The following is a 12299-nucleotide window of genomic DNA, read 5'->3' as shown; positions in this document are numbered from 1 at the left end:
TTAGAAATAGTGAAGCAACCAGTAACGTGGTGACACCTCATGAAACTTGCCGTGCCAAATTGCCCTTCTATTGGTCACTATTTGACTATTGACTTTCCTTTAACCAAATGAAGACTTCGAGAAGGCAATATAAAATTTATTTTTTTTGTTTAATACGAGTTAGGGCAAGGGAGAAATTAGAAGTATACAAGGATGGCATTATCGGCAGAAAAACAAAATAAACAAGGACATTGTGGGTACAAAGCCAATGATAAATACGTGGTGATAGGGCTCCTAGGTCTCATCCAGACAAGGAAGAAAAGAGAAGAAGATTTTAGTTGATTGGCTCTGGAGGCGCAGCGGAGAAATTATCAGAGGAAACGAACTACACCGATCAAAATCTGATCAATCGGAAGGTCATTAATCAGCGAGCATTCGTCTCTCTGTAATCTTCAATATTTCAAGCCGTGGCTTGCCGTGCCGTGCCGTGCCTTTAATAATAACTAGACCAAAGCAAAGAAGAAGAAGAAGAAGAAGAGGAAGATCGTAATAATCTTTGTTGAAGATTTGAAGATTAATGCGAGTTGTTTAAATCTGTGGAAGTTTATCGTCAAATCATCTGTAAGAAACAGGTATTAAAACACCGTAGCTTTTTTGATTTCTACACTTTCTTTGTGGATGTTTTTCTTCGACAGAGGACCGAAGACTTAATATCGTCACGAGATCTTTGATCTATCGGCTTAAATCTCCCGAGATTTCTATCAATTAGAGAAGAAAAAGTTAGGGTTTCTGAATATTGTGCAAGACAACTGTCGGATTCTTCTAGATTTAGGAAAACTATCTGCTCGGAGTTTGATCGTGGCTGCTTGGCACGTGCTTCGTTATAGAGCTGCTGGGGGATTTTATTATGCTTCTCGGAGCTAATATGACTGCTAATGGCGTTGATGATTTACCTTCTAGATTTATTTATAGACAATTTGAATATGTTATATTTTATTTACTACATGAATGGATATATTCGTTATGGACGAGATTATGTTACCTCCGGAGCCCCGTTCATATGGTAGCTTGTGAAACTCAAGCTGCATGTTTGCAAGATTATATGCTTCACGCTATGTGGCTTTTGATGGATAATAGCAAGGACCATAAGTGGGAAGCTCACGTAGATTCTATTTATTTGCCTTGTATAATAACTGAAACAATGGATTCAAAATTGTTGGGCGATGGGAGGCGGTGATTAGACAACAAGTGGCTTATTAATGATTAGTTTTCGCGCCTTTCCTACAAATTAATGTCGTTTAGAAACAACTGAATAACCCTTTCGGGTGCTAAACTCATACTTATATATCTTGATTATCTATTAGCATGTTATTTATTTGGTTGCAAAGAAGCCCTGGTTCCTTGTTTTGGAACTATGTCAAAAGCTACAATCTGAATTGAGGAAGTACTTACAGGCCAAAACTGGTTAATACGACTTGCCTCAAGGTAATGGCCTATGGAGGCATATGCTGGCAGTACTTGTTATTAGCTTTTGGGCTTGATAACATGTTGTCAATTAGGTGGATTAGCTTTTTGTTTTTTTTTTTTAATATTTTTTAAAATATTTTTATGTATATATATTTTTTTGTATTATGTTCTTGTTTTGTTACTGATCTGAATGTTATGCTTTGTAGGTGTAGTAGGTTGGAGACGTTTTGACCCAGCTGTAATCGCCAGGAAGGGATCATTCCTCTCAAAGTCTGTCAAGATTGGAGGAATTAAATTAAAAGTAAGTTTTTGTTTTTTGGGTCGCATATATGGATGCCGTTCATATTGAATTTGCTTGATGGTTTTTATATTAGTTGCATAATGATTATAATTCTAATAGAAGGAAAGAAATTTATTTCAACATGAGTCAATACATTTCTTCTCTCAATATTAATTAGAGTTTAATGTTTTCTTTTTGCAGAGTCGGTCTTGCACCTGCACTGGGGTTTCATCAACCCTGTTGTCAATTGGAAAGCAAGGAGCAACGGCTTCCTGCAAGACTTGTCGTGGTAGACAATTAGTTGATGGGATAGGATCTGTATCGGCAAAAATGATGAGCACTGTAGGCCTAGAACTTACAAACTTTTTAAATCCTGACTTGACTTGGAAGACAGTAGCAAAAGGAAATAGAAGTGCTACAAGGCGTACTAGGAAACCTTTTGTTAGAAATTTTACAGCAGGAGTGGAGCTAGCTGATAAGAGTCCTAAAAGGGCAGAGAACGGAACAGTTTCAGAATCTGAGAAGGTTATTATTGTGTTTTGGTTATTTGGCTTTTCATTGTACTTATGTAGTTGCATTTTACCTGATGAATTTGTTTTTGTCTCTTTGGCAGCTTGGTGTGGCTGTTCTTGGACGACGATTCAGTGACAAAATAGAGCATGTGCCTATCAAGAAAAGAAAATTTAATCTACGGTCTCCATCGCCACCACCTTGTTCCCACCATTCTTCAAGTCGAGGATGTTATCCAAATTCAAACGGCAAGAGACAACATAGGGTGATTGATGCTTCTACAGAAGCTAGTAGTCCCGGTGTTAAAGGGGAGATTTCTGATGGATTGAATGGGAAACTTGGTTGTAGAGAAGACTTCTCTGGTATTGAAATTCTTGCAGCTGCAGCTTGTGATAACAACTTTGATGTTGACCAGGATAAGGAGAATAAAGTGGTCGAAGAGTCGTTGTGTGAAGATGATTCAAAGCCAGTTGAGGAAAAAATTGCATCAATAGGAGCAACTAATCTCTCCAACAAAGATCTGGCACTTGAAGATAAGAAGGACGTGTCTTCTTTTCAGGATTTTACCACTTCGTCTGCACAGAAATCCCCTAATGAGGGGGATAAAAAAGGAGCTGAAAAGTCTGTTCCCTCGCGAGATGATAGGTTACACTGGGATTTAAATGTTGTGATAGATGCTTGGGAGCAACCTTGTGATATTGAGAATGTTGGTTCTCAAGCAAACCCTGCTATGGTTACTTCGGTGGTTGGGAGTGGAAAGCTGCACGGGTTAGAAGGTGGTGAGATTGAGAAGGAAACTAAAGAAATCAAACATGATGAGGCGATCATGGTAGATTCATCTGAAGTTCATGGGGAAATGTGCATTCCTTCAGACCCAAGAGACCTGCTTCATGGGTCAAACGGAATGGACCATCAATTGGAAACTTGCTCTGACCTTGACTGCTGCCATGATGAATGTGGTGACGGTGCAAAAGCTTACACTCAGGTTGTCAGCACAGATGCATGCCTCAATAATGTTGCCTTCCCGAGTAATACGGCGGGCAACATAGTACTTCCTGATTGCCTCGAGGAGGAGACAGAAGGTTGTGCTACTGGTGTCCAAGAGGAAGAAATTGTGTGTATAGAAAATGTTGAAGTTGAGAAGTGTGCTGTTGCTTCTTCTTTTGGACCTGCATTAGAGAGAGTTACTTGTGAGGTTGACAGCTCAACCCTAGTTGAAAATGCTGAAGATTCTGGTCGTACTCAAGAGATGTTGACTTGTGCTCCTCACGAGATGTTGACTTGTGCTCCTCACGAGATGTTGAGTATGGACAATTGTCAAGTGATGGTACCTTTATCCCTTGGAATGGAGCCTGCATGTGAAGCAGAGGAAGTGGGTATTGACCATCCTTTATCCATATGTGACGAAGGACCTACTTCCAGTGCAGTTGTTGAAGAAGCCATTCCTGTAGAAACTGGGGATGGAACGGGAGAATCAAATGAAGTTCTTCGTGGTAATATTGTTGAGATCGATTCTTCTGTGGATATTGGGTCTGAGAAACTGATGCTTATGTCTTCTGGAAATTTTACTGATAGCTCGGATAAGATCAATATTGAAGGTCCTTTTGATGAAACCTGTGAGTCAGACTCTTATCAAGATGATAAGGTTCAGATAGATGCCATAGAAAAAACTGGGGAACCCCAGGAAGCTGGTTATGATTCTCAGTTTGAGGATGGGGAATTGAGGGAATCAGATGTGCATTGCTGGGAGGATAATGAAGGTGAGGGTGCAGACATTGAACAATTGGACTATGGGTCTGATTGTGATGGAGAAAGATTCTTTAGTCTGGAACTGGAGGATGCTGAGAATAAAAGAGCTGGGTCTAGTGTTGCAGTTGAAAAAATTGAACAATGTTCCCCTGGAAATGCTTTCAGAGATCATTTAACAAGCTCAAAGACAAAAACTTTGGAAACCGTTGATGGAAGCAAAATTAAGAATCACACTGTTGATTGTGAGGATAGGGTCAATAGTAAAGAATTTACCTCTAGAGTGGTTGGACCCAGGGCATTGAAGAGGGATTTGCCGTCACACATTCAGGGATCTTTATCCACTGATGCCCCTGATTCTGTACAAAGAAAAAGGTAATCTTATGAACCTTACACTGTATCTTCTTTTCTATTGTGCCTTTTCTTTACTGCCTGGTTAGTTGCTTACATACTTCTTTTTTCCAGATCCGATGATTTTGATGATGTATGCCCTCGATCAGTAAGGGGAGCTGGTTTAAACAAATTTATGGGAAGGGATAGATATGCTCTGGATATGCAGTGCAGAAGTCCAGGCACTGGCCACTTTGTCAGTAGCCGTCGGTCACCTACTTACCATGGCCCTTATGGTTCCTCACGTCCTAGACCAAGAAATGTTATTGAGGGCCGTGGATTTGTAACGACCTCTGACCGTGCAATTTCAGATGCAGAAGCTGTTGAAGGATTTGACAGCCGTGTTCGTAGGCAATATTTGAGCTCCTCGTCAAATAGTGGCTATTGGCCTTTTAACCGGAGATATGTGGCCTACAGGGATGATTTTTATGGAACCCATACTGGAACAGCTCTTGTTAGAGATGATGTCAATCCTGATAGGAGTAGGTTTAGAAAATATCCACAAGGGGTTAGTAGAGGCATCAGGGAGGAATTTCGGAGGCCCATACCTAATTATTCCTCTGAATATGCTGATCATATGCCTTATCGTATGAGCAGGAGAGAGAGAAGTATTTCACCACCAAGTGGAGAAAGACTGCATTATTCCCAACCTTATAAGAAATCTCGATCAAGATCCAGAAGTCGGTCACCCAGTTCATGGTTATTGTTAAGGGAACGAAATGAGGGATCACGACGTCGCAGTAGGTCACCAAATTTTAGATCTGCCAGAATGGATAGGGTGAGGTTGCCTTTTCAAAAACGTTTTGTGGCAGAGTATGAAGAAGGGTTTGTATCCCCTCCAAGAAACCGCTTCTCACCACAACGTCATTCGAGGTTTGATGACCGGATTTCAGGGTTAGATAATTTTAGGGATAGAAAGTCACCTCCTATGAGGATTTTCCGACAGAGCCAAAGGTTTGATTCAGTGCGTTCTATTAGACCCATGGTACATCCTAGAAGATTGGCAGATATGGGTAGTGGTAGAGAATATAAATATGAAGGTGGTGAAGATGATAGAAGAAAACAGGGGAACAGGTATGAGATGATGCCTCGAGTTAGGCGTCATGATGCTGATGGTGTGATGCGGCGATTGAGGTATAATAATGCGGAAGACTCTTTTGTGGGTAATGACTCGTAATTTAACGTGAGGAATTATTAGTGAAAAGTGTTTGCAGCTCCAATTCATTTGACTTAGAAGCAGAATATTTATGTCTCCTCAAATGTTCTGGGTTTATTTGCTGTTAGTAGATAGATTTCTTTCTTTTTGGCCCGTCTGATCTCCTTAGTAGGCTCTTATTTTCTTTTATGATAGCTAGAGGTTATTATTGTTATTTTTTCCTTTTTCTTTTGGGTTTATCGTCTTATTTTCATTGTCATTTTTCTTATGGCCGTCTCTGGCCGTTGTAACCTCTATACGAGGCCATTAAGATATATGAATATGACTGGTAAAGAATGATTTCGTAATGTTATTTCATTGAAAAATGAAACAATCAGGTGTTAATTGTCCATACAAAAATGTACACAAAACAAAAACAAGTATAATCTCCTGATCAGAGGATTAACATTCGTGGCACTTTAATTGCAGTAGATTGATCAAACATGCTTTCCAAACACTCAGTTCGGTCATGGTTAGCTAGTGAGATCTTGTTTAATTTAATTACTGAAGTAGCTTTTCCTGAATCACCAGCTAAAGCTCACGGACTCGAAATGTAAGTTGTCTGCCAAACCAGATGCACAGATTTTCGCCACTTGTTGCCTCATCCTTCTGGGGCCGCTAACAAGAACTCCAATGTTAGACCCTTCCTTCTCCGTTAGTATCTCTGCTACCAAATATTTAATACAGTTAAATCAAATCAGAAGATTAGGAGGATCTTTAGACTTTTTACAACATCAGAGGAATCGATCCTGATAAAACTGTGCATGATTCAATCATAAATAAATAAATATGATATGGATTTTATCCTTTTTATTAGTCTCAAAAAAAGGGTAATTGCTTACTTTTCAGGTTAGGTCTTTCACCATAATGCACTCTAGTTGCCTGCACAAAAGACTGGTGGGGAAGGCTTTCCAATTCTCTATCTGCATTGTAAAGCCATGAGCCTGGAGATACTGGTGTTGGTGTTTCCATGTTTTGAATCTGTTTCATTTCCTTCACATGCCCTTTTTTGTTCCAAAAGAAAGCAGCTGTTGCAGTCATGGCTATGGAGACACAAACAAATAACATGTTTAAAGCAGATCTCCAGGTGGTGGCATATATCATGTCAGAGTTATGGTCAATCGGGTAAATGTAATATCGCGTGAGAATGCCGATGAGCATAAGAAAGATGATGAAGGAAGAAGAAATTATTGCGCCAAGCCAGAGCCAGCTCCTAGCACCTAAAATAGCTGAAACTGGTGCGTCTGCTGCATTAGGCTTCAACCATACGGTGCGGAGCAACTTCTCATTGTTTGTTGTGGATCTTTTCTCCCTTGTTACATAGGCTTCAATTTGTATCTGCAAGCGAGAAATGTCTAGAGTGCTGCCTGAAACTGGGAGGATGAGATCTAGCATTGTAAGATCCTCAGATTTCTTGAAGGCACATACAAGAAGAACCTGCGGAGTTCTTCCACTTGAAGTGTTGGCCACAGAGAGAAGCTGACGGATGATGGAGATGAAAGGAGTAATGCCACTTCCTCCACTCACCATTACTAGCTTCTCATACCTGTGGCATATTGTCTCCATGTTAATTATAATTATTCATACATTACAATATCCCTCAATTTTCACTAGATGAATGGTTAATTTTCAAGCAAAGTTGTCAGACGAATTTCAAAATCACCCAAAGTTGACCCATATAGTGTAAAAAGCTTTGCAAGCCCTCTTTTGTTGAAAGCTGTGTCAAAGGAAATATTGAAAGGATAAAACAGGGAAGCAGCTATGGTATTATAACAGATTGTAAACACCTTGTAAAATGGGTTGAAGCAGGTCCATAGGGTCCTTCAATGGAGACCTCAAGGCGGTCCATTGGTGAAGGGAGGGAAAGCTTTTGATACAATTTGTGAGACCAACTTCCGTTACTTTTGATCACAACACTTAGCTTCTCGGGATCCATATTGCTACTAGAAGTGATTGTGAAAGGGTGCCATTGCAGCTTGGAAATTGAAGGCACATTTACAAACACAATGCTTGTCGGATTATAGCTTAATCCTGCATTAATTAATTATATTGGATAGAAACATCAGAGAAATTCTTATCGTATGCTTATAATCACATGGAAAGTCATTAGTTAAACATCACCTGGGCTCTTGGAGAAGTTAAACTCCACAGTTTCACAGGGTAAAATGCGCGCCGAAACAAGACGAACCTTTTGTTGAGATTGCAAGAATCTCAAGAAACGGTCAATCAAGAAGAGATAGAAGCCAGGAAGTATGATGCAAGAAGAGGAGAATCCCACATGGAACACATAAAACACAAGGAAGAGAATGTAAAGATAATGAGTATACAAGAAGAGCTCAAAAATCTTTCGCCGTATGCGTTTAAGGCTTGTAATCCACATGCCTATTCCTGAGAGCAAAGCTATTTCTCCGGCCATATTTGACACAGAGATCTTCTCCCATTTCAACATCTGCAATATGCAGCACAATTAGAGATGTAGGCAATTAGCAAATCTGTTAATTCAAGGTAATTAATGTCATAAATTCTGTTATTTTACCTGTGAGATTTGATCTGTCTTGGCCCAGAAGATAATATAACAAAAACCATGTATTGCAAAAAAGGTCATAGCAATATTTCCTAGCCAAATATGATACTTGACGCTTCCTTCAGAGGTGAGCCCAAAAAGCTGCAAAACTGATGACCCTCTACTCACTGGAAAGAATAGAAAGGCTAGGCATATGTTCCCAACAAGGCCTAGCATTAGACCTGACATCTCCAGTTTAGCTTCCCACCTAATTTGTGAACCAGAGAATCAATGTTGGTTTAAGATCATATGGTAAATTCGTATAGGCAAAAAGTTCAGAATGATAAGAGCTCTTACACTTGCAGGCCTTGTGCAGCTGCCTGTTGGCTTATATTTGCAAACATGTTGTGTAAATAAGAAGCGAAAGACCAAATCAGTAGTGCAATGAACATGGTTGAAAATGAAAGCTCTATCCATGAAACAATCCCAAGCGGGCCTTTTACTAGCACTGGTCTTTTCCATGATGCAAAACGAGAGTCCTTGACCTCACGGCCGCTTCAGAAAAAAGCATGCATTAATTCATTATGTCAACTAAATATATACACCATTGAGAAGAGTCTGATCGTTTATAGAGATGGGTACCTTTCGCCATTGTTGTTTCCAAGATGGAGATATAAACAGCCCAAAGTAGCAATGAAGAGGATGGGAAATGAGTAAATCAGCATGTATGCACCTAATAAATATTAATAACAATGCAGAGAACTTCAAAAATCTTCAGCAAAACAATGCAAGAAAACTGCGAACTAGCAGTTTAAAACATGAAAAACTAAAACACAAACCTTGTTTCCCAAAATATGTAGCATTTGTTTTTGAATGGATTTCAGGAAACCAGTGCATGAAAAATGTGTTGGTGGGCATCATGATCCAAATCATCATGTACCCAAGAAAGATCACCATGAGTAGCAATCTAATAGCTGATCGAACGGCCTCCATTACTTCGCTGTCACTGGAAATTCAAGTTTCTATATGGGGTTTTGTTACTTAAAGTTATATGTATATATAAGCGTTACATAGCAAGAATGGAACGTTACTGAATCAGAAGATCGTTGTTCATTAAGTAAGAAGTTGGGGGATAAATTTAATGGTTTTTGGAAGCCAAATTATGTGTCAAATCATCATGTGAATCTGTGCAGGACCAATAAAATTATGTACATCGCTGAAAACAAAGTTTACTTCTAATTTGAAGCAGGCAATATTAAGTGCCAAAATGAATTGTAATTTGTTTATATGTATATAGTTTCTTTTTTTGATAAGGTCAATCGGGACTCCATGGCCTTAGCGTTCCTTCCATTGCAAGTGTTATACTCAGGTTTGGACCAAATTTAATTGATTATTTGGTACATATTTTATCTGTATTAGAGATTCTAGTTGACGTTCGTGTGTGAAAAAACACTGGGTCTGATATTAGAGCTGGTTTTGACTGATTTGTAATTTGTGCGTACATTGATATATCACTATAGCAGCAGGTGCATTAGTTTGTTTATTGTAATGTAATGTGTCAAATTCATTATACCTTGATTCTGGTATTGATTTGATATAAACCAAATTATTAATTTTAATTGTTATTAATTATTATAAAGAGTAAACCATTTTTTTCCCACCCAAGGTTTGCCTTAATGACCCTTTCCCACCAAAAAAATTTTAAAATATCATTTTTCCACTCAAAGTTTATATTCCGTTAATACCCAAAATATATTTCACTTTCTCAGTCAGCGTTCTACAAGTTCCTAGGAGCCAAGATAAAAGGGGTTTTGTAGTTGGAATCAACCAAAAATTAGTTAAGAATAAGAAACCTTAACTTTAAAGAGAGAATTTTCGTCGTTGGAATCGGCTTTGAATGATAACGAATATTAACTTTGGGTGAGAAAGTGGTATTTTAAAACTTTTTTGGTTGGGAAAATGTCGTTAAGGCAAACCTTAGGTGGGAAAAAGTCGTTTACACTATTACTAAAGTTTTAATTATGAGTAATATCATATCTATAACCTTCTTATATAAATTTTCTCTCACAAGTTTATGTGGTAAAAAGTGATCGGATGAAAGTTTATTTAAAATTTAAAATCACTCAATCATCTTTTATTATATAAGTTAAAATAAAAAAGTCGTGAGTGTAATATTATTGTTAAATTAGTTTAATAGTAGATTATGCCCCATCCCATGAGATATGATAAAGCATCCCAAATATTCCATTTGGACCGAATACAGAGAATTCTTTTGTCTACATCACGTCAACCTTATTTATTTCACATAATAATACACATTTAAAAGATGGAGATTATGCAATGAGACCTAAAAAGTTCAGACCTTTTTATCTATTGTTAAACCTGTCGTCACCAGTTGAAGCTAATGGACTCAAAATGCAAGTTATCTGCTAACCCAGACGCACAAATCTTGGCGACTTCATATCTCATTTTCTTGGGGCCACAAACTAAAACTCCCACATCCGATCCTTTCAGACCAAACAGTATTTCTGCAAATTAAAACAACACCAATTCACTTCTTGAATATATTTTAGTTAACAATAATAACACAATAACTCTCTAATCTTATTATAATTAATTAGTGATTTGGTAGAAGTAGCAATAACTTACTTTTGAGATTTGGTCTTTCACCAAAATGCACCTTGGTAGCTTCAACAAGAGACTGATTGGGAAGGCTTTCCAGCTCCCTATCTGCACTGTAAAGCCACGAACCTGGTGATGTTGTCGGTGTTGGCACTTCCACGTTCTGAATTTGCTTCTCTTCCCTGTGATCATTCTCTTTCTTGCACCATAGGAAAACTGCACTAGAAGCTATAAAAATACAAGCACAAACCAGAAACATATCCCAGAGACACTTGTACGAATAATGGTAAACTTCAGTGCCGTTTCTTTCAATTGGGTAAATGTAGTAGCGAGTGATAATGCCCAACAAGAGGAGGAACATGACAAATGATGATGCTATTATTGCACCAAGCCATAGCCAAGTTTTAGGACCCAGAGCCGTGGAAATTGGTGAGTCCAATGGATTTGCCTTAAACCATAAGGATTGGAGTAGCTTTTGGGTGTCTGTTTTGGGCTGTTCAATCTCTCTGGTTACATAGACTTCTATCTGTAATTGTAGTTTTGAAATTTCTGCCGGTGTGCCGGAGATTGGAAGCAAGAGGTCCAACATGGAAAGGTCAGAAAAGTTCTTGAAGGCACAAATGAGATGAACATTGGGAGCTTGGTAATCTGGTTTGGTACTTTGAAATATGATCTCCCTGATTATGGAAATGAAAGGACTAATGCCACTCCCTCCACACACCATCACCAGTGTTTCATGCCTGGAAAGCAATTAGATTATTCGTTGTTAATAACATGCAGTGGAGAATTAAGTATATAATTTATAGCACCAACCCACATGAAAATTAAACTTTAATCTGTCCACACGACCTTAGAAAATCAGCTGAATTAGGACCATAGGGTCCTTCAATAGAGACTTCAAGACGATCAATAGAAGAAGAAATTTCTTGATAAAGCCTTTGAGTCCAACTTCCCTCGCTTTTACAAACAATGCTTAACTTATCCTGCTCCATGTTGCAGTTGGAAGTCACAGTAAAAGGGTGCCACTGAAGCCTGGAAATGCTTGGCACATTTATGAACAACATGCTTGTGGGATTATAGTACAATTCTGTATATAATTAGCACAAATGAATTAAGTTAAATAATTTGATGCTTCGGATTAATTATTAATTTTCTGTAGTTGTTGGCTAGGCTTATAATTACCAGCACTCTTGGAGAAGTTCAATTCAACAACGTCGCATGGTAAGAGGCGAGCAGAGAGTAATCTAGCACGTTTTCGTGACTGTAGAAATCTCAAGTATCGATCCACAACAAAGAGAAAGATTCCTGGAAGGATCATGCAAAAATAGGCAGAGCCAACATGCAATACATAGAAGATGATAAAAATGATGTAGAGATGGTGAGTGTAGAAGAAAACTTCAAACATCTTTCGCCTAAAGCGAGGCATGCTTGTCACCCACATCACCACTGCAATTACAGTTGCAATCATCCCAGCTAAATTTGATAAATAAGTTTTGCTCCATTCCAGTAACTGCAGGTATTATTAAAGATCAAATTAAAATTTGCTTCCAATGTCCACATTCATATAAGCAAACATAATAAGAGGATTCCATTCATTTCCACATATT

The 12299-nt window shown here is 38.4% G+C and overlaps 2 protein-coding genes across 2 annotated transcripts; one reads left to right on the top strand and one right to left on the bottom strand.

Moving 5' to 3' along the window:
* The first annotated feature begins 277 nt into the window (after nt 1-277).
* On the top strand, nt 278-5875 carry LOC116133545. Its single transcript, XM_031419236.1, has 5 exons — nt 278-611; nt 1653-1747; nt 1928-2251; nt 2340-4357; nt 4448-5875. The coding sequence occupies exons 3-5, from the start codon at nt 2057-2059 to the stop codon at nt 5547-5549; spliced, it is 3315 nt and encodes a 1104-aa protein (XP_031275096.1). The 5' UTR covers nt 278-611; nt 1653-1747; nt 1928-2056; the 3' UTR covers nt 5550-5875.
* Nucleotides 5876-10451: 4576 nt separating this feature from the next.
* On the bottom strand, nt 10452-12269 carry LOC116133535 (ferric reduction oxidase 5-like). The gene is made up of 4 exons (XM_031419229.1): nt 11875-12269; nt 11542-11779; nt 10720-11432; nt 10452-10598 (listed from the first exon to the last, which is right to left on the bottom strand). Exons 1-4 carry the CDS (start codon nt 12158-12160, stop codon nt 10459-10461), a joined length of 1377 nt encoding a protein of 458 aa, XP_031275089.1. The 5' UTR covers nt 12161-12269; the 3' UTR covers nt 10452-10458.
* Between the last annotated feature and the right edge of the window lie 30 nt (nt 12270-12299).

Source organism: Pistacia vera, unplaced genomic scaffold (genome assembly GCF_008641045.1).
Source record: "Pistacia vera cultivar Batoury unplaced genomic scaffold, PisVer_v2 Contig108, whole genome shotgun sequence".
Lineage (NCBI taxonomy): Eukaryota > Viridiplantae > Streptophyta > Magnoliopsida > Sapindales > Anacardiaceae > Pistacia > Pistacia vera.
Note: the sequence above shows the minus strand (reverse complement) of the source record. Positions and strands in the feature narration are given on the sequence as shown.

Coding starts and splice junctions, on each gene's coding strand:
- LOC116133535 (XM_031419229.1), bottom strand. CDS start 12,160: ATGATTGCAACTGTAATTGCAGTGGTGATGTGGGTGACAAGCATGCCT. Junction 11,780..11,874: donor GAACTTCTCCAAGAGTGCTG/GTAATTATAAGC, acceptor AATTATATACAG/AATTGTACTATAATCCCACA. Junction 10,599..10,719: donor TGAAAGACCAAATCTCAAAA/GTAAGTTATTGC, acceptor TTTAATTTGCAG/AAATACTGTTTGGTCTGAAA.
- LOC116133545 (XM_031419236.1), top strand. CDS start 2,057: ATGATGAGCACTGTAGGCCTAGAACTTACAAACTTTTTAAATCCTGAC. Junction 2,252..2,339: donor CAGTTTCAGAATCTGAGAAG/GTTATTATTGTG, acceptor TCTCTTTGGCAG/CTTGGTGTGGCTGTTCTTGG. Junction 4,358..4,447: donor GATTCTGTACAAAGAAAAAG/GTAATCTTATGA, acceptor TCTTTTTTCCAG/ATCCGATGATTTTGATGATG.